Source organism: Crinia signifera, chromosome 2 (assembly GCF_055691185.1).
Source record: "Crinia signifera chromosome 2, ASM5569118v1, whole genome shotgun sequence".
NCBI classification, from domain to species: domain Eukaryota; kingdom Metazoa; phylum Chordata; class Amphibia; order Anura; family Myobatrachidae; genus Crinia; species Crinia signifera.
The window spans coordinates 321276543-321301830 of NC_139218.1; the positions used below are offsets into that span (position 1 = coordinate 321276543).

At 43.9% G+C, this 25288-nt stretch overlaps 1 protein-coding gene and 1 long non-coding RNA gene across 2 annotated transcripts in view; one reads left to right on the forward strand and one right to left on the reverse strand.

The window, feature by feature from the left end:
* Nucleotides 1–25288, forward strand: part of LOC146057668 (uncharacterized) — a 70040-nt gene that overhangs the window by 40475 nt on the left and 4277 nt on the right. The gene's annotated exons all lie outside the window — the stretch shown is intronic.
* Nucleotides 11686–25288, reverse strand: part of PA2G4 (proliferation-associated 2G4) — a 50259-nt gene continuing 36656 nt past the window's right edge. Inside the window, exons 8-13 of the mRNA XM_083169171.1 lie at nucleotides 19697–19775; nucleotides 18182–18315; nucleotides 17580–17674; nucleotides 15556–15683; nucleotides 14959–15012; nucleotides 11686–14430 (exon numbers count right to left, since the gene is read on the reverse strand). Coding sequence (XP_083025297.1) covers nucleotides 14377–14430; nucleotides 14959–15012; nucleotides 15556–15683; nucleotides 17580–17674; nucleotides 18182–18315; nucleotides 19697–19775 — 544 coding nt within the window. The 3' untranslated portion in view covers nucleotides 11686–14376. The remainder of the gene's footprint in view (nucleotides 14431–14958; nucleotides 15013–15555; nucleotides 15684–17579; nucleotides 17675–18181; nucleotides 18316–19696; nucleotides 19776–25288) is intronic.

The following is a 25288-nucleotide window of genomic DNA, read 5'->3' on the forward strand; positions in this document are numbered from 1 at the left end:
TCCCAACCACGGTCCTCAAGGCACACCAACAGTGCAGGTTTTAGTGATATCCAGGCTTCAGCACAGATGGTTTAATCAGAATCACTCAGGTACTAATTAAGTCACCTGTGCTGAAGCCTGGATATCACTAAAACCTGCACTGTTGGTGGGCCTTGAGGACCGTGGTTGGGAATGCCTGCCCTAGAGCATCAAAATATTTTCAAGGCACCCCTAGGCCAAATGCTTCTTAATCGAGAAATTCAGAATTGTTTTTTTTTTAAATTAAGGGCATTGTGTTTATAGGTCAGTTATCTCGTGAGGGACAGGATTTGCTCCTGTTTGTCCACATATATTATGATTGGCAGCCATAAGCATTGGTTTTGCCTGGTACATTGACCATAAATAATATGAATTGATCTTGGTCCACCAACCCAAGGCACCCCTGCAAGTGTCATGAGGCACCCCAGGGTGCGTAGGCACACAGTTTGGGAACCACTGGGTTAGAGTTAAAAGGGGATTTTTGTAAGAACTTACCGTTCGAACCCCTTTCTCTGAGTCCAGTCCGGTGACACAGCTTCACATTGGGATGTAGAGGGGTCCGCCAGGAGCCAGGCACCTATGCTTCAATTCTTTGGAAGCAGGCTCCTCCCTTCTGCATCCCATCATGCTTCAGTTCAACTTCAAGAGCACACTAGGATACATAACTCAGAACAATGCCTGAACATCTTTTATATATATATATATATATATATATATATATATATATATATATATATATATATATATATATGCATATATCGTTTAAGGCAACATAACATAACCATAACATGGCAACACATGAACGGTACACTTAACTGAGCGTAAGGGAGGGATCGCTGTGTCACCGGACTGGACTCAGAGAAAGGGGTTCGAACGGTAAGTTCTTACAAAAATCCCCTTTTCTCTTTCGTCCAGTCCGGTGACACAGCTTCACATTGGGACGTTCACGAGCCGGTCCTTTGGGAGGGTACGCTCAGACCAACAGTTCTCATCACTGCCCATCCGAATGAAGCGTCCTCCGACGCAAACTCATGAAACCTGTAAAATTTGGTAAAGGTATGAACAGAGGACCAGGTGGCAGCCTTACACAACTGTTCTGCCGTAGCCCCATGGCGCACCGCCCAGGAGGAAGCAACCGACCTGGTGGTATGTGCATTTATCCGAAGACGGAACTTGTCGACCTGCTCTACAGTAGGCAAAAGCAATGGTAGATCTCAACCATCGAGCGATGGTCTGCTTCGAAGCAGGCCACCCAACCTTATGCACATCATATAGCACCAAGAGCAAATCCGATTTCCGAATGTCCTTCACCCTTTCAATGTATTATTCGCAAGGCGCGAACCACATCCAATCTCTTTAGTTTGTCCCTATTTTTAACCCCCTCTGGGGGAGAAAACACCGGAAGTACAATGTCTTGATTCAGATGAAAAGACGACACTACCTTAGGTAGAAATTTAGGGACTGTTCGCATCACAGCCCTGTCATCATGAAAAATCAAAAACGGTGACTTGTACGACAAAGCACCCAACTCAGACACTCTTCTGGCTGATGCAATGACCAACAAAAAAGTAAGTTTCCACGTCACATACTTCAACTCCGCAGATCTTAATGGTTCAAAAGGAGGATTCTGTAACATGGATAAGACCAAAGACAAGTCCCAAGGCGCCACCGGCTGCCTGTAAGGAGGTTTAAGCCTAGCAACCCTTTGTAAAAAGGTTTGAATCTCAGGTAGCAAGGCTACTCTTTTTTGAAAAAAATATGGATAAGGCCGATAACTGCACCTTTAAGGATTGCAGACTAAGGCCTGATGAAAAACCATCCTGTAAAAGATTCAAAAGTCTTGATAATTTGAATCTTGACGTGGGAAAATTCTGTCCCTCACACCATCTGATGTAAATCTTCCACACCCGATGGTAATTAGCTGCAGACACCGGCTTACGAGCTCTCAGCATAGTCTGGATGACCTCATCAGAAAACCCCTTCTTTTTTAATAAGGAGGTTTCATAAGCCTCGCCGTTAAATTGAGACGACCTGGGTCCTCGTGAAGAAACGGTCCTTGGCTCAACAGGTCCTGTCGATGAGGAAGCCTCCAAGAATCCTTCGACAACCTCAGTACAGTGGAGTACCAAGACCTCCTGAGCCAGTCTGGAGCAATCAGAATTGCTCGTACCTTCTGACTCTTTATTTTCCTCAACACTCTTGGCAACATGAGAAATGGAGGAAAGATGTATATCATCTGGAAGTCCCACTGAACTGTCATGGCATCTACTGCCCAAGCAGTGGGATCCCTCACTTTGGAACAGAATCTCTGAACCTGACGGTTCAATCTTGTCGCCATCAGGTCTATGTCCTGAAGACCCCAACGACTCACAATCTCCTGAAAGATTTCTTGATGAAGGGACCATTCTCCCTCCTGAAGGGATTCCCTGCTAAGGAAGTCCGCTTCCACATTCCTGACTCCTGGAATAAATATCGCTGACAATGCTGGTACGTTTGTCCCCGCCCAGCTGAAAACTTTGGAGACTTCCGCCATCGCCATCCTGCTGCGAGTCCTGCCTTGATGGTTCAAATAAGCCACTGTTGTCGCATTGTCCGATTGTATTTTCAGCGGAGACCCTTTCAGCAAGGATTCCGCTTAGAGTAATGCATTTAGAACTGCCCTCAGCTCCAAAATGTTTATGGGTAGTCTCGACTCTTCTACTGACCAAAGGCCCTGCAATCTCAGATGAAGAACTACTGCTCCCCAGCCCCTTAGACTGGCGTCGGTCGTTATGACCAGCCAATCCCAGGACCTGAGAGATCTCCCCAGTTGCAAGTTCTCCACATCCGTCCACCACAAGAGGGACTCCCTGGACTCCGGTGACAGGGCTAGAACTTCCATTTTCATTCTCTTGCCATTCCCTGACCAACAGGCTAGGATGTTCCACTGGAAAATTCTGGAATGGAACCTGGCAAACTGTAAGGTGTCGAAAGTTGCCACCATCTTTCCTAGCAATCTTACACCCTGCCACACCGATGGTGTTGAGGCCTGTAGAATTTCCAAGACCCTCAGTCAAATTTCTACCGCTTTGGACTCTGGGAGAAACACCCTGTGAAGATGTGTGTCTATGATCACCCCCAAGAACTTCAAGTTCTGTGTAGGTGTCAACTGGGATTTTGGTAGATTTAAAATCCAGCCCTGACTTTTCAAAACTGTGTCGCCACTTCCCGGTGAACCTGTAACAATTCTGCCGACTCTGCTTTGAAAAGCAGATCGTCCCGATAAGGAATAATAATTATCCCCTTTAACCTGAGAGCTGCAGCCATGATGGACATCACCTTGGTAAATACTCTCGGAGCCGTTGCAAGTCCAAACGGAAGTGCTTGGAACTGCCAATGTCTTCCCCCGATTGATGAGCATTTAAAGATTTCAAATTTAGAATGGGCCTGAAAGACCCGTCTGGTTTTGGAACTAAGAAAAGTATCGAGTAGAAGCCTTTTCTCCTTTCCTCTCGAGGGACAGGTATAACTACCCCTTTCTCCTCTAGAGATAAAGCAGCCCCCAGAAGTGAAGCTCTGAGAGATGCGGTTTTCGGTAAGGGAGTGGGGAGGAATCCGTGAGGGGATTGACCCCTGAGTTTTATTCGATATCCTTCTGAAACAATCGAGAGTACCCACGGATCCTCCGTGGTCACCCTCCAACTGTCCTGAAAGTGTAGGAGGCGACCCCCTACTCTGATTCCAGAACAGGGAGTCTCCGCCCCGTCATGCAGAGGGCTTATCTTCCCCCTTGGCGGTATGCTTCTTAGCAAAGGCGCCAATCTTGGACTTAGACACTTTACCCCTGCTGGCTTGGAAACATCCACGACCTGACTGACCTCTGCCAGTAGCTCCCCCTCTAAAGGAGGGACGAAAGGACTGCTTAAACACTCCAAACTTTGATCCAGTCGCCTTTGAGGTAGTGGGGAGAAAAGTGCTCTTACCCCCGGTAGTCTGTTTGATAATCTCATCCAGCTCTGAGCCAAACAAAAACTCTCCTTTCAAAGGAATAATTTCCAGAGACTTTTTAGACTCACTGTCAGCCTCCCAGGCTTTCAACCAGAGAGCTCTCCTAGCCGTAACAGACGTGACCGAAACTTTGGACGCCATCTTGGCACCCTCTTCGCTAGCCTCACATATGTACTCAGCAGCACATCGTAGCTCTCCTGCCAGAGAAAAAAACCTCTGCATCATGTTGGAGAAGACTCCCCAAAGTCTCTGCCCACTTGATCATGGCCTTCGCCACCCAAGCCGAAGCAATGATAGGCCGCATGGTGAAACCAACACCTTCACAAACTGCCTTGAGACAGCCTTCAACCTTTTTGTCCACTGGATCTTTAAAGGCCGCCCCACCCTGCACTGGCAGAGCCGTGGCCTTAGATAACCTTGCCACCGAGGAATCCACTAATGGAACTTTCTCCCAAATCTTAACATGGTCCTCAGGCATAGGATACATGTTAGCATACCTCTTTGCCATTACCAGCCTTTTCTCCGGAGACTTGCCAGCCTCGTCTAATAAGGCAATCATGCCTTTATCAGAGGGAAAAGATACAGGATCTTTACGGCTCCTTTTAAACACACACTGTGCAGCAGCCTTTTCCTCCGCAGGCAAATTCAGAGTCTGTTTAACAGCCAAAATGAGGTCTTCAATACCAGAGGTAGAAGAATCTATATCCTCCCCCTGTGACCAACATAAATCCTCTTCATCAACTCCATCATCTGTCTGCAATTAACGGAGGTGCCATAGAAGAACTCTGTCTAAACATGACATCATCAGATACTTTTGTGAACTGCTCTAAAAGAGAAGACATTTTATGCACACCCTGTGCCGTGTTCTGCATAGCTTGAAGCCATATAGGGTCTCCCTGTGAAAGGGTAAAGATCCCTGAGATGAAGGTATAGGACCCGGTGATCCCACCAAAGATCCCCTCTGCTTATTTACAGACTCTGTCAAAGCCTTGACAGACTGTCCCAAAGCTACAGCCCACTCAGGCTCAGCTCTACCTGGGCTATGAGTCCGTGACCCAGAGGGTACAGCTTCACAGGAAGGGCACAATTCCCCCTGGTCCAACTGTTCACAAGATAAATTTACATTACATTTTTTGCAATGATAAAACATCTCCAGCGCTCCCCCCCAGCAACAGAACTGTACTCTTCCGCCATGTTAATATCAGAATATAACAATACTGTTTAACGTTCAGGCAAAGTCACAGAGTAATGCACACAGTGTACTTATCTGTATCTGTTGCCAGTATTCAGCGGGGGAAGCGTTTTCCAGAGAGACTTCTCAGCAGGTCTGTTTATTTCAGCTCCGCAGCACGCACGGGAAATGGCGCCAGGATCAAAGAGAGAAGCCAAGTCTCCCTTCCGTGAGGGTAACCGCCGTCTTTTGGCGCCAAACTCACACACAGGCGCTCCCACTGTGTCTCTCTACCTCCAGTAACTCCCCCTCTAGGGACCACTTGGAGTTGCCCAGAAACGCTGGGCGTCCTGTAAGAAGCTTCAACTCCCCTGGGGGATTTCAGCTTCTAAACTCTTAAAGATGGCGGCCGCCATCGCTGGGGGACCCGTCCCCAAGATCCCCTTCTATGCAAGGCGCTGGATGGGGTCCCCCGGAGCCCAGGACAGGTCTCCGCTTGAGCGGAGCTCAGCGCTGTGCAGAGCGCACATTCCTCAGTGAATGTCCCTCTCTGCACACAGAACACTGACAGGACGCGCTTCTGTCAGCGTCCTGTTGCGCTCTCAGCGTGTACTGACTTCAACAGAAGTCACACACTGGCAAAACCTGCATCTAAGCTAACTTTTAATAAAAAAATAAAAGCCTTTCTGACTCAGCATTGCACCCACTCCTGTGGGCACCTAAACGAAACTGAAGCATGATGTGATGCAGAAGGGAGGAGCCTGCTTCCAAAGAATTGAAGCATAGGTGCCTGGCTCCTGGCGGACCCCTCTACATCCCAATGTGAAGCTGTGTCACCGGACTGGACGAAAGAGAAACAGTGGTTCCCAAACTGTGAAGGGTTACAATACTTACCAAAATCCAGATGGATTTTGAACACTGGATTCTGATGCTGGGATTCGAACCATCGGCATGCTGAGCATCAGGATAACATACATATACAGTATACATACATACGCATATATATTAATATAAGGTGGTGTGTGTGTTGGGAGGTGGGAAGGCGACAATATTTATCTTGCCTCCAGGTAACTGGGACAAACTTTTGCCACTGCCCTCAACAATATAAGAAGGCACAATGAGCATATTTTTGTACAGTCTATGGCAATTACAGGCCATACAATTGCTCATTATAAAAGTTGCATAAAGCACAAGAGTCCCTAGAGATTGTAAGCTTGAGAGCACAGCCCTCCTACAGTACCTGTTTGTTACTACCCAGTTTGTTTAATTACAGTTTCCAATTGTAAAGTGCAAGTTTGCTGCTCTATATAAGAAACTGTAAAAAATAAAATAATAATAGCTGAGGTAGAACCGGTCCGCTGACTAGGATAGTTAATGTTGCATTTTTTTCATAGCCACCAACATGTAGCAGAAAAGTGCAACAGAGGACCAGTTTGTTATAAACAAGACGACCAGGGGTGTACAGCAATACTTCATGGGTTTTATAGTAATGCATATTTTTAAACAGATTTGATCGTGCATGTGGATATAAACAAAAAAGGAGACCAAAGGCAAGAAAAAAAAAATGAAATTGGCTCGCAAGATTAGAGATCTATGTCTGGACTAACATGTCCACCCTGTAGAATTGTTTTTTCCTTGATAAAAGTGTTGGGTAAAGCACCTATATATCTAGGTTGATTGGCAGGAGGATTTATCTTTTTAGCAACTCTGAAAGCGGTATTGGGAAGCCACAGTACTCAACACATCAGACTCACATCTATGATGAGAAGGAAGATAAACAGACTTTTAGCCCCGTACACACGGGGGAGATATATTGGGGGGGGGGGGAGCCCGGCAGTGGTAAACAGCTGGTCACATGTTCCACTACAGGGGTAAAAACGTGTGCGCGCAACCCGGCGATATATCGCCGGTGCACACTACCATCGCTGGCAATATGGTCGCTCGGCGACCATATTTCCAACGATATTACACAAAATCGCCCCCGTGTGTACGCACCTTTAGAAACGCTATCCCTTGTTCAAGCAGGACGATTGGAGCATACCCTCCCACATGAACAATGCTCTGTGTCTAGACTTCCCTCTTAATTTATGACTGCCATCACCTGTGTGGAACTAGGTAATTGACAAGAAGGGTGTTTCAATTGAGGCGATTGCACTCATACATTTTGAGGGAAGTCCAGGAACAGAGCATTGTGTACCAAATGCAATGGGTCATGTTGGAGGGTATGCTGGAGCCACCATTGCAAGTAGTAACAAACCGGAGATAGAAGATGAATGTAGAATCAGCTTAACCTGGATAGATGTCCTGAATGAAGGAGCCTGAAGTAAAGGCCCCCATACACTATGCGATTTTCGGCCGATTTCACCCGATATCGGCACTTTGGCCAATAAATCGGGTGACATCGGCCAAAAATCGCATGTGTTTGACATCTGATCTGATCCGATGCGCGGTCCCGTGCGCATCGGATCTGATCAGGTGATCGGACCTGCTGAACATAAGATATGTCGGCATCTGACCCATCATGGGCACATCGTGGGTGCTTTTGCACCCATGATGTATCAGATGCGATATATCTATATGTTTGTACCCGCCCCCCGCAGCATGTGTACGTCACCGGAAATGGCCGCTCGGCTGCCGGAGAGAACTTGAGAAGCCGCCGCAGCTTCCTCCTGTCAGGCTGTCACAAACGAAGTGACAGCACTGAGCGGTAAAAGAAGCAGTGCTCCGTCGCCTCTGGGCTGAGCTCCGGCAGTGTACGGTAGCTGATTGCCTGCACGGCTCTCTGTAGACTCCAGTGTTATAAGAATGTAAAACAGGAGTCCACAGAGAGCCGCGCAGACACCGTACGCTGCTGGGGCTCAGCCCGGAGGTGACAGAGCACTGCTTGTTGTTCACTTTCAGTATATATTCATTGCCACAACAATCCCATCCGTGGTACACTCCCCCAGACCAGCACTATTTATCATACCCACCACACACTACCCTGTTAATCATCAGCACAGTTCGTTAGGTTATCACTCTCTGATTTATTTCAGCATGCGTGTCAGCTAACCGCTTTCCCTCCTCTCCACATCTCACTTTTCACCAGGCTCAGCAGCACACCTCCCCAAGCAGGGGACACACTACACGTACAACTGTTAAAACTGTAACTAGTCCTGTAACCAATTATACCATCAATTAACAATATATGTACCCCAGCTACATTACTGGGGCGGGGGGGCGCTACAGTTTAGGAGCAGCTACGCTGGGGCAGTGGGGGTGGGGGGCTACACTGAAACATTTGGGGACAACTAGAAATATTTATATTAAGGTGTGTACACACGGGAGCAATATTAGGTAAAATCGCTGGGAATATGGTCGCTGGGCGACCATATTGCCAGTGATTTGGAGCGCAGCTGGCGATAAATCGCCAGCTGCGCGCTCCCGTGTGCACTCCCTGCTGGTCGCAGGAGCATGCTCCTGCGACCAGCGGCTTTCCCCGGCGCTCGCTGTGACGGGAGGTCAGCGCCGTGGAGATCAGCGTTGATCTCCCCAGCCCCGTGCCGCTGCTCCCTCCCTCTTCCCATGAAAGTGACAGCAGCGGCGTCTGCTGCTGCTGCTGCGCTCCCCCTCCGCCCCGTCTCCTTTTCATCGCTAATGAAAAGGAGACACTGAGCAATATGATTGCTGGGGATATATTGCTAGCAATATATCCCCAGCAATCATATTACCCCGTATGTACACAGCATTAGTAACAATATTATTAAATCAATATTATTAATATAATATTAAATAAAATAAAAACTATAAAAAAATAGAAACCGTCTCCAGGTCTCCTGGCACAGCGCAAAAGCGGAGCATATTTCACCCCATCATAGTGGAAACTTGCCCAACAGTTATAAGTGATCCCACACCCAATGCCTTTCTAGAAGATACAGTACTATAGTCTACATGAGCACTATCTTGACCCTCCTTAGAACAATGCCCTCGCAAATTGAATGCAGCAAAACCCTCCCATGAATCATCCATTGATAAGTAAAAAGCCTGGACTTGTGCAAAGTTATGCGCCATCTGTGTGTCTGAAGATCCTCCACTACCAGATGATGTTCCTGCAGGGTAACAAGACTGAGCTACAAATTGGTGTTTTCTATAGAAGGTAACATTTGGTTCCCATAAATCCCAACCACAATCTACACTAACAGTCCAGGTTTTATAGATATCTAGTTTTAAACACAGGTGTCTAAACTCCTTCATTGGTAATCCCGAGCATTTTCCAGGCTATGGTTCAGTGCCTAGACTGGCAAGCACGGAAAATTCTCAGGATTGCCACTGTTTAGTGCTGATGAGTTGATCATTGAACTCCGCAAGCTTCAGTGCTGCCCGGCTCTATCTGCTCGGCCGCACCTCCTCCTCTCCCCCCTGGCTGCTGTGTTACAGCCTGCGGAGCGGTGTTCTGAAACGCTGGGATGACAAGGGCAGGGCCGAGCAGCAGCTGACATGGCCCCAGGGGTTTGGACTAGAACCTGTTTTGACAAATACATCACCTGGGAGTTAACAGTCATGCTGGTTTCTACAGGTGGTCCAAAAAACAGCAGTCAGAAAAACCATGTGAGGAGAGGGCTCCTTGATCACAAAAAATAAATAAATAGATATTTACCCACTACCAATGGTCCAGTGGCCCTTAGGGATAAATGTACTTTTTATTTGGACCCCTCAAACTTATTCGTACAGGTTGAGTTTGAGATTAAGGTGGGCAGAATGGATATTCTAGTACACTGTAGTGTCAATTACTTTGTTGTCTCATTGCAGTATTTCGTGATGTATTGTGTTTATGCCTTGTGTGGATTTATGGACAATGTTATTCTCCTTTGCCTAAGTTATTTAAAAAGGTTTTTTATTACATAAAAAAAATAATAATAATGATCTTCCAGGCACTGAATACATGTAATTACATTTTTTTTCCTTACATTCGATACCAGAACTTGCCCTTTTGAATTGCTCAGTCACTTTTAGACTCCTAGATTTTGCTCTCATGTAATGTACTCGTCTTCGGTGAAAACCTTAAAAGGGTGCAGTATAAACATGCATGTTTGTTTATCAAAACACACTAAGATTTTCTATAATACCTTAAGTATTTGTACACAGCACTTGTCTTTTTCACTTTTCCATATTAGATAGAAGCTTAGGATGCCTTTAAGACATTTGCTTTAGAAACCTGTACCCAAACATAACACACATATAGTGAGTTGTGTGGCGGTTAAATCACTTTAATATTTTGTGTTATCACCCAAAAAAAAAAAAAATATCCAAAATTAGAGTGACTGAGTACTTTAATGAGGCCAGTGCAATATCCTTCAAGTGATTGAAAAAACAAAAGCACATCAGATATCTGTGTATAGAGGTTAAAAGGAGGTAGTGTAATACTGCGTAATCTGCCAGGGTACAAAGCATTTATGAACTGGAGAATGAAATTGAAGTCTATTTTAGTGTACATGCAACACATTTAATAATAATAAAATTGTCACTCAGACCACCACCTATTGTATATTTGTTAGAGCAAAAAGCCAGATGGGATATATTGTGTCAATGTCTAGGCTAATACACCTAAAGGACGACAGCGCCACAAAAAAAAAAAATCATCTGCGTTTCACACACTTTTTATGTCAATGTCGACACCAAAGCATGCGGACCCCCAATCATTGTACCGTTTCGCTTGCCAAGCTTGGCACACTTTAGAGTTCTCAATCAAAGTCTACATGGGTGGAAACACCACAAAAAAAATAAAATTCATGTTGAACTTAGTCAACCATTTTGCTTGGGTCGACCTGACCATGCCAACCATATGGTGTCAACCTATCATCTTGATACTCAATTAAAAGATGTCTAACGTTTAATGAAGAAAATAAGTAGAACACAATAAAGGTGCAAAAACACGTACAGATTTTTTGTCTGATCTATCTGGTGGGAACAAAAACCTGGAAATGTATGGGAGCAAATGCCAATCAAAAAAAAATTGTTCCCAAATGCTGGAAAACAGTGATCAGTCAGACCAATTGTTTAAATCAGGCACGTCCAACATTGGCCCTCCAGATGTTTTGAAACTACACATCCCAGCATGCTTTGCAATAGTTTTAGCATTCTCTAATAGCAAAACTGTGGCAAAGCATGCTGGGATGTGTAGTTTCACATCTGGAGGGCCAACGTTGGACATGCCTGGTTCTCATCATTCTGATAACAAATTTATCAAAGCAGATATTTTTTTCTGGTTTCCTGCATTTGGGTGGAAATTTTGGATTGGCATTTGCTCCCATACATTTCCAGGTTTTTGTCCCCACCAGATGGATCAGACCGAAAAATCTGTACATGTGACGTGAACGCACCTTTATTGTGTTAATTGGACAGGAACTGTCCAGGCAAACCAATCTGCAATAAGTATAGTTTCTTACTGCACCTTACATACAACAGACCATAACAATTCCTACCAGAAACCCAACTTCAACATGATCAATACAGAATACTTTGCTAAAACATACCAGTCAAATCCAATTTTATTTGGGAAAATATACAGATTGCAAGGGAATTTTATACACAACTTGCAGATTTTTTTTTATTTCAAAGAAATACATATCCAATAGTAAAATGGAGTAGAAAACATGTTACTTCCTTGTTGCAGTCACAGTGGTTTCACCTGTCCTTGACTGCAACTGCCCCACAGGGAAATTGCACCATAAGTCCTCCATCAGCACACGGATTTACCATGCACATGGGTCGCCCAGTCTCTTCCTCATTATAAGAAAAGGTTTGTCCTTTCTCATCACATTCATGTTAAAACGTGTATAACATCTTTAAAATGCAAAGCTTTAAATTAATCTAAGTTGGGCCAATTTCAGCCAGCAGTGTTTTCTTCAACATACAATTCATAAGATGTAAAAAGGACACTGAAGTCTCCTGCAGCAGACATAGGCAGGAGAGACGTTCATGTTCCGAAGCTTCCACACATCTGAGAGTGAAGATCTTCCACACTTCACATGTTCTGCACAATCCACATTGCATTCTTAATAAGATTATTTGATATTTTAATTACATGATATAAAAATATATATATTCCCCTGTGCGGGGGGAGAGTTGGATGGATGTGTGATCCAATGGTAAACTAAAAGGAATAGGGAGATCCCATCACCAATCTGCTGCACTAACAATGCACAATTTGATGCAACATTTTCTCAGCGCTACAACTGGGTCACCATTTCCACAGGAATAAACCACAAATATTCTTAGAGCCATGAATAAGGAAATCTGTACATTTTATTAATTTGAGTATGATGAATTATACCAGTTTCAGGGACACACTCTGCTCTGTTCATTTTTAATTTGGAGTTTAGGAAGCATGTTGGTTCTCCCAAGTAAGTGGTTTAGGTTTTCGCTCCCCTTACTGTACAGCCCTGCTTTCAAGTGTACCTATCATGTACAATTTTGTGGCAGTTCTTTTTTGGACTTAGGACTACTTACGCACTAGGAGCTAGTGATGCGCTTAGAGAATGAATAGGCTTCATTCTCATGAGGATCTTCTCCTACCACTGCAGGTTCTTAACCACTTTGTGCTGGTCATAGCGCACACAATGGGAACAAAAGTAAGCTACACATAAGCCTTCATTGGCTGGATGTAATCGAGTCTGGGTTCGCTGTAGGTGCCAGATGCTGACTGGTCAAACTTTAGACTTTTTTTTTTTTTTTTTTTAAAGCAGCAATCATTTACAAGGCAAAAACCAAGCCTAGTAATGGATTGCCGCTTTAAAAAAAAAAAAAAAGAATCAATTGATCAACATCCCACACTTACAGTGAACTGAATCATGGTTTCAAAAAGTCATTTTGTCAGGAAGATTTTTAGGCATGTCCATTTCATTAAGAAATCACATAATAGGCGTATCATGTAACTATCACGTTGTTCTATAAGAATGGCGATCAAAGGCCATTTATGACAAATCAAAAATTTAAAAAAAGGAAATACTATATAGGGTTACTGGATGACTAAGATCAGAGTAGTCATTTACACCACATTTTGATGCAGCCACGCTCATCGCCACATGCGATGTGCCAAATGCAACATGGGACATAACTCGTAAATGGGGTGAACCGGGTGTGACACGCGTGCGTCGAATACACTCAGTCTTGGCTCAAGAAACGCATTAAGTGGCAATGACGCTTCATAGAGTTTCTGCACCACAAGAGTGATGTTGGTGAGCCAGACAGACAAGCGCGACCAATGAGCGCAGCTGTATCTGGGGGGGGAAAAAAAAAAAAATCTGCTGGCCCCCATCTCTTAATTTCCTTCAATATAAAGTTTTATTTAATATCTCTAGGTACCAAATTCTAATACTAGAACAGAATCTTTAGAATTGGGAACATTTTTCTTTGGCACACGATTCCAATATGTACTTTTAAATTGCTCTTGCCATACTAAATGAGCCCTCCCCTCTAGACCAACAATCACGTATTCTAAGGAAATTACAGTGCAGAAGAGGAATTCAGTGTAGGTGGTAAGGAGATTCAGAACAGCGGAGGCAGCAAAGTATGGGCAAGCATGTGGAGACCTTCTTACAGATGTAATCAGTTATAAATCAAGTAAATAAACCGGACATCAAAAGGCTCTTCAGAAAGAATACAAAAAAAATGTTTTTCCCCAAAATCTATTAAACGCACGGTGTGCTTTATACCCTACAATTGATGTTTCCAATTTCAAGTTTCCAGTAGATGTGTCCAGAAATGGCATGAGATGCACACATCAGTGAGAAGTAGTAGTATTATGGTAGTCTGTAACCGATTTACATGAGAGCAGAGTAACATTTATGCAGACTTCGCGGCAGCAGTTGTTTAATCTTAAAGATGACGACTTATCCTAATCATAGAAAAACTTTGAACATTATTTTAGAAAGAGGGGCTTAAGACTGGTTTTTATGCCTGATTTTATTTTTTGTCTTTATATATATATTTTTTTTTGGTTAAGTAGTCTGATGTGAATTCCAAAAAGGCCCTTTCCTCAATGTCCATGTTTGTATCCAAAGAGGGTGGGGGATAGGCCTGGATCCTCTAGCACTCTGAAATCTCTTGACAGAGGCTTTTATTGGTTTCAATTCATTTTTGGTGGGAGGGGGGGAAAGAGGCAAAAGTAACACATACTAAAAAATAAACTGGCAGGTCGATCATTTCCAAAAAGCTTTCCCTCACTCTGTGCCTTCATTATCTTCAGCAGTAGCCTGTTCAGCGTTCTTTGAAGCCTGCAACGTACAACATTGTAATAAGTCTCATTTAAAGATTAAATTACAGTACCAGCCCTCTTTACAACACAGAAAGTTGTGCGTAAACAAAACCTTCCCACCTGTTTATAGCTTCCAACTGTCCCACTATTAGGATTGAGAATTAAGGTATTCTGGCTAAAAACATAAAATCGATTAACTGTGACTGCACTAGATCCTGTCATTTTTACACACAGCCTGTAACATTGGAGAAAATAAGGATTAGGCAACCAGCTCCCAACTACACTTTTTCTCTAAGACTTATTAGTAAATAGACCACACAATGTATTATAAAGTCTTATCTGGGTAGAACAGAAGACCTTTCTTGGGTCTATTTACCCTTTGAGAAAAAGAGAGAGAGAGGGAGAATGAATAAGTACCAGCCAAACCCGCTCCTAACTGCAACGTTCTAGCCTGTATGTAAAAAGGACAGGGGCTGTTTAGCGCAAACATTGTCACTCCACTTTATCTCTTTAACACTTAGTATATAGAACCCTGTATACGAATTACCTTCTTTTTCTTCTTTTTCTGAGTCTTCCGACTAGCTGAACTTTGCAGGAGTGCCTGAAAAGTAAAAGATCTTGTTAAAGAAAGCAAATTATTTGTCCACTATTACCATATTTTTAGCTAACAACCTCTAGAGCATCTTTTCAATTTTACTAGCTGGAAATTGTAAGCAGGTAGCTCCACCTTCATATTATTGATGTGCTCTTCCACTGTAGAGTTGTGTATATGCCAAATACAGGGATGGGGAACACATTACAAAGACCCACCTAACAGTCTGTGCGCCAGCGTGCCCCCCCTTCCAAAGACTTGCACAAACACAGTGGTTCGGTTTTGAGGACCACCAGAAAATCATCATCACAGCAAAAGGTGTCAACCGCGGATAAATGCGATACACATTACAATGAGGGCTAATTGCCAGAGGTGACCATTTGAGTCACCGGGAGCTTTCCGGTAATCGTGTGATTCTACTAGATGTGGAATGTAGAGGATATGCTAAATACAGCACATGTAGATATGTAGATGCCTCACCTTATTCGGCAGGCTCGTTCACGGTTACAAACCGATAATTGCACTATGCCAACACCAGAAAAGTGCACCCACCTTCAACTCTGTATCCTGCACCTCAAGATCAGATTTGTAAACATCTGGTTCAAAGGGGCCACTTGTTATTCTCATAGGACCATTAGGCATCAAAAGAACCGTGAACTTGAATTGTGCAACATATTCCCCTGAGAAACGAGGATTAAAAGAAGCAAGAAGTTACATAATGCAAAGAAATAGAAATCAGGAATCCTCCAGCATAATGATTAGAAGGGGTCTTTGCACTTTGATTGGATATAATTGAGGCAACCTATGTTGTCACCAGCAAAATAAATAATTCACATTGGATCATTTTTATCTCAAAAGTAAATGCAATGATACCTAACGTTATAGTAGTTTCAGCAACTTACAGAACCAATCTGATATTTTATTCCAAGAAATGTATGTGTGTGATTTTGAGTTTGGGTTTTTATTTACATGGCGGTACACATCACCTACTTATGGGCAGATCTACACAAAACCACAGACCTGATCATTGTGTATATAAAAATGGTTTATCTTTTTCACTGTATACTGGGGTACCTACTAACATATACACCTCCATTGATCAATGTCAACACTTTACAGGTTTTATACACACACAGTCACTGTATTTGTCTTGCCTGGAAAATCCTTTCTTCTGAATCCATGGTGAATACTGGGACTGTGGGTATAGGGAAGAGCTACAGGAGCTGGCACCAACATGGATTATATTTGAAGCAGCAACACAGCGCTCACTGTGTGTCCCAGGGTACATTATACAAAAACATAATTTTTTCCTGGGAGTTGAATAGGAAAACCCCCTAAGTCCTGTCAGACCCGTGAGGTCTGGTGACACATAGATAAAGGCATGCAATGCAGTTATGAGACTTCCCTGTGAAACATGGGTCTAAACCAGAGAGAACTAGAAGTCCTGTGAGACATGTGGCACAAACAGAGACCACTGTAAGCTATATTAGGCCGGGGCAGTAAACAGTCTCATACCAGTGAGGCATGGGACTATATGCAGGACAGAGGGGGTTTGCAGGTGCACTATGCAATCATTACTGCTAACATGTATTCCTTTTATAATTCATTTATGAGGATGTTGGCATACATTTGGCCAAATATATCTACCTGCCCACCAACGTTAAGGTCTCCTCATTAGAGCAGGTCCCTAGCACTATGGGGTTCATGCCTGGGACTATACCAGAAGAACTGGAAGCCCCGTGAGGCAAAGGACTTAAGCAAAGACAACTGTAAGCCTGGTCATGCCTGAGACCTAAACAGAGACAACCTTCAAGCCCCGTCAGACATGAGACTTGAACAGAAATAACTGTAGGTCCTTTAAAGAATGAGACTAACAGAAAAACTGTACAAGCCTCTAGGAGGCCTGCATGCCTCTGAACTGCATCAGGTTCACAATTACTGCAGTATAATGACTGCAGTAGCATAATGGAGGAAATTATAATTTATTGTGCCAGCTGTTAACAGCCTGTCAAAACCATAGGAAAGGACAGATACCGCCTAACTTCATGGGGGATCATACGTGACAGTCCCCCTCCCGGCGGCAGGAGAGTGGATCATGCGATCCTGCCCCCGGGAGGGTCCCAGGCGACTGGCAGGGGATTGTAGGAGACTTCGCCGAGGGTAGAAGTAGCTAGTGTATGGGCACCTTTGTAAGTATCACTCCAGTGTTCTCTGCTGGATGAGAAAAAAAAAAAAAACACAAAAACTACTCATGTTGCCCATTTTACATGTCAATCTTTGGCCTCTGTCGACCTATGGCATGGTGACCCTTTTTACAGGTTGACTTATTGCTCCAACGATCCACACCACGGTTCCAGAGGGGTTTATTGTATCAGGAATAATGAACAAAGTGTACATACCAGTGCAGTCACACATGTGTAAAACTGTGCAAATAGCCAATGCTGTATCTGCCCTTTATTGTTCTAACTGTTCATGATGAAAACAAGTGCTGGAGCCAAAAGGACATTTGTACACAAATCAGTAAAGAAGAAGGGAGGAAAGAGCAAGTGCTAAGCCCTGTTTAATCATAAGCTCACCTTCCTTTTCATATAGTACATTGAAAGGCTGGAGGAGCTCATGCTTGGCGCATTCCACTACACCCATCCGCGCCTTCTTTTCATCTTCAAATGCCCTATAGAAAAATTGGACAAGAAAAAAACAATTTTCATACTACTTTATTCACAGAATAATTTCAGCAATGAGCACAGGGAATTAAACATGAAAACATTAAACGTGAAAAGTTTAGAAGCTATTTACACTTGGAAAGCCAGGAAACGCATTGCAGCCATCTACAATAGGTTGCATGCAGCATTCGCGGCCAGTACGGATTAATCCAGTCTAGTAGACCGAGCAAGGCTGAGGCCAGCATTAGTCAATGTAGAAATCTAAGCCAGGAAAGTACTCCAGTGCCCATTCCATTAGCATGGTCACACAGTTCCTATGGGAAAGAGCTACATGCATGCGATACAAAGCATACAAAAAAAGTCTAGGTTCCTTAAAGATCAATTAACCAGAACAATTGCACTGTATGGTGAAACAATGGAAAAAGGTTGATAAAAACCAGATATTACATCTTAGATTCTCCTGATTTGCCAGTAGTCTCTGTATTTAGGAGGCAGCAGCCATTAGTGAACTATACCTGAGAGTGAATGGCATGGCACCAAAACGCCTCTCGACTTCGCTGAAAAAGGCACGAGAGGTTTTCATTTTCAGACCATACTGCTTTGTGGGGTCCCTTTTGTAAATTGTTGTCCTCTGTCCAGCATCTTTTGCCTAATTAAAATAAATCAAGAAGCATGTCTGTCTGCCTACAGAAAACATGGTAATACACAATAGACAAAAGTTAATTGGCCACTTTATTAATTACACATTTTTTGTATCTAAATTCATGACCACTGTTAAACAAGTTACTAGAAACATGCTCTACAGATTCTGATCCATGTTGACATCACACCGCTTCTGCAGATTTCTGTTGTACACATGCGTACCGCCAGTCTGACAATTTTCTCAGAGCCCCCTCATTAAAAAGGCTATTTCAGACAGCTGAAGCCGTTCAAGCCAGGTTTTCGGTTCTACACACCATTCTCTGAATGCTAAAAGCGGTGTCTTGGGAAAATAGGATTTTAAATCCCTACCGGTAAGGATACTGGAGATCACTTAGTACGACGAGGTCCAAAGGAGCCAGTGCACATGAAAAACTGTGTGTGTACCGGAACTACTGATATTTATACTGGCAAAACTGTTATACAGTGGGAAATGAGAGCTAAAGAGCCCTATTTCACCCATCAATGCCAGTGTATGCAGACGGGGTATGGGATGCCACCCCAGAGAGGGTCAGTATGCCCAAAACGGAGTACCCTGCTGTATGCTCAAACAACATGCCGAAATAAAGAATACTTTTAAATGAAATTGAAGAAAATTCCTGGAGCTCCAGGGGGATATTCAATCGCTGGTGACCATCTCCTGTCAGGGGGAGATGGCCGCCGGGCCCTATTCAATGCGGTCTTCCTCGACACAACTGAACAGCGGATCTCCCAGAATGAGCCCGACTTCACAAGCAGTCGGGCTTGTTCTGCCGAGAACGTCTGGGAATTGCCAAGCTCCCGGCCGCAGCTCGCCAACTCCCGGCCACACCCCTTTCTCGCCTCATGGCAGGCAGGACATTGAATCCCGCAGAGAATGGGACAGGGTCACGGCTGCCGAGCCAGCTCCACACCCATGACCCCACATTGAATACCCTTCCCAGAGTTTGCATCCTCTCCTGAGGGCACATTTTTCTAAACTGGGCTGTGGGAGAGGCGGAGGGGAAGGGGAGCCAGCAGACCCTTTTGAAAGTTTTTTTATGTGCACAGGCTCCTTTGGACCCATCGTACTAAGTGAACCCCAGTATCACTTATGGATGATAGATGTGTGGTTTAGAAATCTGTGCGCTGATCTTCTGGGAATTTCTCTATCACCCATCATTCCAGTCATTTAGTGAATTTTGGCCTTGACAACTACTGCACTTCTTGACAGGGACTGTATGAATGTTTCATACACTGAGTTGAGGCCATATAATTGGTGGAGAAGTCAATAGTGTTTGCACACAGGTGTACCCAACAATGTAGCCACAGTATGTACAAGTTAATGGTTTGACCAATACCACAAATCTTACCTTTCCTTCTCCAGTGCTAATGAGAACATCTACAGCATAAACTTCATGAACCTCAAACTCTGCCTTTTCATGGTCCTTCCTACAACAAAACCAAGACATGATCACTAAAATACCCCCCAAAAAAGACATAATTTTTGGTCACTTACAGTGGAATCTTTCTCTGAAGAAGGCTGGGGGAGGGGGGACACTGCACCACAGGGTTTGAAGGTTGGGACTTTGGGAGCTGGCACTTGAATATTAAACTATAGCTTTAAATCGGAGCTCCTCTTGTGACCAACATGCCAGTTCTTTATATTTATATATATTTAAAAAAAAAGGGGGGGGGGGGGGGTCCTCTAACAAGTAGCAGTAACCCTGAGAAATAGTTAGACACCACACACCCTTTATACCTAAATCCCCCACTGGACCCATGTGCAATAGGATGGACGTTTTCTTTACTTGCCGCACCCTTCCTTATTCTACTTCCTCAGTTGGATACTTTTGATATATTACTAGTCCCCGCACATCTCTTGACGCTCCTCCAGATGTTCTTTCGACATATTTCTGCTCCCTCCTTTGATACCACTCATCCCCCAATGCTTTTTACTTTATATTGTTGCTTCCCCCACCTTTCTATTTCATTGGTTGGATTACTGTATTTTTCCCCATTTGAAAATATGAGCTCATTGTTGACACTGTCTGTTCACTCATATGAGCGCTCTTAAAAAAAAAAAAAAAAACCCACACAAGTAGAAGAAAAAAAAAAAAAAGACTCAAGAGCCAAAACCCTGCTCAACTGAGCGCGTAGGCTATGAGACAGGCCTACTCTGAAGTAGGCCTGTGCCATAGCCTACTTCTGACACGATTCAATGGTAAGCAGACAACAATAATTTTCCATGTCAGCAAGGCTGTGGGACACTAGACCATGGGACATTCAACAGCTTCCCCTAGGAGAGACTGACTAGATAGCTGTATGCTCAAAGAGGGCATCACTAGGATAAAAAAATATGAGGGGCATGGCCTGGTTAGGAGATATGGCCTGGGCTGCGACTTGTAAGGCAGCACCTTAAGGGAGCTTCCAGCCTTATCCCTATAATTTGCACATTAACCCCTTAACTTGTAATCCCGAGAATTTTCCAGGCTGTGCCCCATTTCCCAGTCTGGCAAGCCCGGAAAATTCTCGGGATTGCCACTGTTTAGAGCTGAGCAGGGCTGCTGAGTTCAATTGCTGAACTTGGGTAGCTCCAGCGCTGCCTGGGCTCCCTCTCCTCCGCCGCGCCTCCTACTCCCCCCGGCTTTTCTATGTAAGTCTCCAGCACCGGCTACTGACATGCCGAGTCACGGCGTCGGGGTGCAGGGCCGGCCAGTGGCTGACAGTGATCAGCGGCGCTGCCCGGCCCAGGGGGACACAGTGGTGTTTTTTTTTTAAGGTAGCGCTCCCCCTGAATAGCTTGCCCAGTGGGGAGCGCTAACAAAAAAAAACAAAAAAAAAACCCACCAGTGAAAGGGTTAAACGTCCTGGGCGCTGAAAAGTGATCTCCCTCTATACCCCAGTTCCAGTCGGAGAACCCCCTAGTACCTGTAGGTATCGCCATGGAGCGCATCTATTGTGTTCCTGAGGTTGTGGCCCAACCTCCAAGGAGAAGCCATGGCATCGTGTGCTGGACCACATCCAGAACAGGAACAGAGGTTGGCACAAAGGTCCATGTATTCGCCCTGGTGACTTTAGAAGCGTGGAACCACTTCATTGCACCCTTTGGCGACTGAGGATCCCTCCATTCCTCGCCCGTGAATCTGGTTGCCATGGCGGGAGTGGATGCCGCACACTGGGTATGGTGACCACGGTGCTGTCACTAGATGGGAAAGTCTGACCAGGGCAACCCAATCACCAATCTCCGGGAGTAGCAGACATCCCCGAAAAAATGGGTCCAAGGCCTAGATCATATTAACAATCTCGGACTCAATTTTGGCACCAGAAGCCAAGCATTATTGCTGGAGGCCACAGAGGCTCACCTGTTTGAGGCTACTCCAATCACCTGGTTATACGCTGGAAGCATCCACACGCTATGCCATGCTACCCTCAGCAGATATATTATACTAAGATAGCAGACAAAGCCTGCGTTACCTGCACACTCACATTACCCCTTTACAGTCTAAGTGGATAAGGCATCTTCTGATACCTAGAATACATATTCCCAAAGGCATTGTATACATTTGCTGATGTGAGTCTCTTGGGGTTGAAATACACATAAAAAGTACACATCTCATTGTCCCCTTTATGCAAAACGCAGCTAAAATGTATGTAATATTGGGGCAGATTTATTAAGCCTGGCGAAGAGATAAAGTGGAAAGAACGCACCAGCCAATCAACTCCCAACTGTCGTATTTCAAACACAGCTGATTGGCTGGTGTGTAATCTCCTTCCACTTTATCGCTTTGCCAAGGATTAATACATCTGCCCCATCATCAGATATGAATGCACTGTAAGTGAAATTATATCTGATACGTTGAAGATGCCACTTTGCTAACATTCTCTGGGAGATGACTTTTCCTCAGTGCATATGTTGGAGTGCCTTGAGTCGCTATGACCTGACCTACCACATAACGAAAGGGGAAACTGATGTGAAGTTTTTGAATATATCCCTAGCTCCCTATTACAAGCTTCGAACATGGATCTAGCTTTAATACGGTGTAGTTTTGCTCTATGAGGAAACTCCATAATTACAAGAAATCTACAAATAACCCTGCAAAATCTACTCAGAGTGCAGCCTTTCATTCCTTGTTTTGTGCTCCTGTCTCTGACTTCAATCTACCTACCCCCATCATCACCATCAAACATGGATAGGAATTTAGCATCTGGCTCCGCCACGCCTCATACACCTTTGCACCAAATCCAAAAGGAAGACTTCGGATAGGATTGCTATATTATCTCAATTGCGATCACTTCCGACACGCCAGGATATACAACATGACTATCAGTCCATTGAATAAAGGATTCAGAAATCCATCTAAACCCGCATTTCATTCATTCAGGCTGACCTCTTGCCAGTCTCACGCCCTGGTTGATATAAAGTGTAGCTTGGATGACATCTGGAACAGAAGTGGTTGAAATAATCCGAGGATGAAGGGATTGCCTAAGGATGTCCATCTTCAAGGTCTCAAATGCATAGACCAAAATATTTAAATGTGTTATTAAAAGCTGCCCCAGACTCTGACAGTATTCAATAGAGCACTGTGCCCTAAAGGCACCCTGCAGAACATCCTTATGATTTCATATGCCGCCTCCACTACTTTCAGATGAATTAATGAAAAAGGCCAGACAAGCTCCAGCTATTGAATTTAATGGTCACCACATACAGCTACATTAAGCTCTCTCATGGACCACTCTGCAGCAAAGACATCTCCTCCGTTCCCCTCACTGACTAACTCAAAAACCGAGAACTAAGATTTTGTTGGCGTTTTCCCTGAAGTTGGGGTTGTACATGAAGTATCCTTCTACATGTTACAGGAATATGAAGATGTCCCTAAAGTTTGTACAGCTTCAGTATTACCAGCTATTACACTAATCTAATTGATCCCCTTGAACTGCCCACATCGTCCCTTCCATGCAGGGAAACATGTAGCAAGGTCAAGAATTCCAGACCGCGTCATTGTGTTGAACAGCTACCACATCCGCAGTTAACCAACAGTGGCCTTTGATTGAATTCTGGATATTCAATATCTCATATGTCCTGGATAAGTATAAATTGCTATTTATTTCTACTATTTATATCTTAGTTATCCAAAACGAATTGCTGATAAATGTCAGTTAACATATAGTTAACATATAGCTTATTCCACCATATTGCCCTTATAGATTGCTTTAGAAGGATTACATATTAAAGGATCTCTGTTGCTAATCCTGCGGTTATTCACTTTGAATAAGTCCCGCTGTTTGACAATATAATCTTGCCTAGGCTTTCGAGTCACTACGAAGCATAATAATTGTTTTTGTCACATCCGTTACAACCCTCGTTCTCCGCTGTACATATTCTGGACCAACACTGGTTTTCCATGGCTATTCGTGCCGAGTATTTCTCAATGTTCTTTTTTTTTTTCGTTTATGACCTCTTGGTCACAACATTGTGGATCAAAGTATCACAATGCTATTTTTGATTTAATTTTCTTAAAGTATCCATGCATTTTTGTGTTCATGACTCTGTATGTTTGCGATAACCATACATTTATGCGTCTTGTTTCAACTTCTGTTCCTTAGTCCTCTTCCCTCCCCCTTCTGCCATTTGTTTTTATTCATTCAACTATGCAAGTCATTTTGATAAAGTGTTCCTGTTTAGGGGTCTACACGGAGAGAGAATTTCTATCTGGACAGTCAAACTGGGTTTTACCTAAAGATGGCTAGCTTAAACCTTTTTTTCAATGTTCTAGGCATTAATGTGCAGAGAAGGTCACATTTTTTTTACATACTCTGCACACCGTGAAAGCTGAAGGGATCTTCTTATAATAAACACATTGTCTTCACTCCTGTCACTTTCCTCAGGGATGCTGATTTGTTCAGATGCAAAGGCTAGGGATGGCACTATCCTATTTGCTAAACATCTTAAACTGTTTAAGTCAAGGTTATGCCATTTATGGGTATTATTGGTGAGGGCCTATATTGCCCATCAGACATTTACTTTTGTTAAACTTTGCCCCACCTAGTTTCCTTAGGGAATCGCTGGAAGTGATTGAACACACTATCGAGGGGATACTTCCAATTAGAGGTGATTATAATTGGGCCTTGGAACCTCTTTAGGTACATCTACTGGAGCCCTAAGATCTTCTTTAAAAGAAGTTAAAAATACTATTCTCCATGATTTTCAACTAGTGAACACTTGGAGATTCATGTACCCTCCTAAACAGACTATACTTTCTATTCATCTCCACATGAAACTATTACTCCCAAATAAACTATTTCTGTATGAGCCATAGACACTAACCAATCCCTTGCCCTATAATGGCGCATCCTCTAATGCGGCTGTCAATGGAAGGCGCGCCAAACACAGCCACCCTGACAGTGTCTGTGTCCTCATGCCGACCAGTGCGTTACTCTGGGGGCGTGCCAAGGTGGTGCAAGTGCACCCTTAACTGTCTGCTTACCCTGGTGGTGTGGCAGATAGCCGTGGACACGTAACGCAAGCTACATGCAGCGGGTCCCAGGAGCACCATTGGACGGGTCATGGAGGCACACGACAGTGGCAACCAGGACCCTCCAGGGTTCCCACGTAGCAGGCAGACAGGGATGAACTGTCTGCCGGTCCTCAAATTAATGTTTAAAAGTAAACCAGTACACCAGTGCAGTGGAGCATAAATCTGTAGTGCACAAAACCGATAACAGTTACTGCTGAAGCTATAGAAGTTAACATATTACTTACTGTACATTTATTTTTTGGGGGGAATTCTTTAAAAAAAAAAAAAATTAAGAGCAAGGAAACCATGAAGCGTGTTACTCAGAAAAGCACAGTGAGAAGCTACACAAAGTTCTCTTCTGCGCTACATATTTAGGTTCCACAGTTTCTTTGTTTAGCGCCAATCTCATGTAGAAGAACCACAGATCGGAGCATGTCGCATCACCAA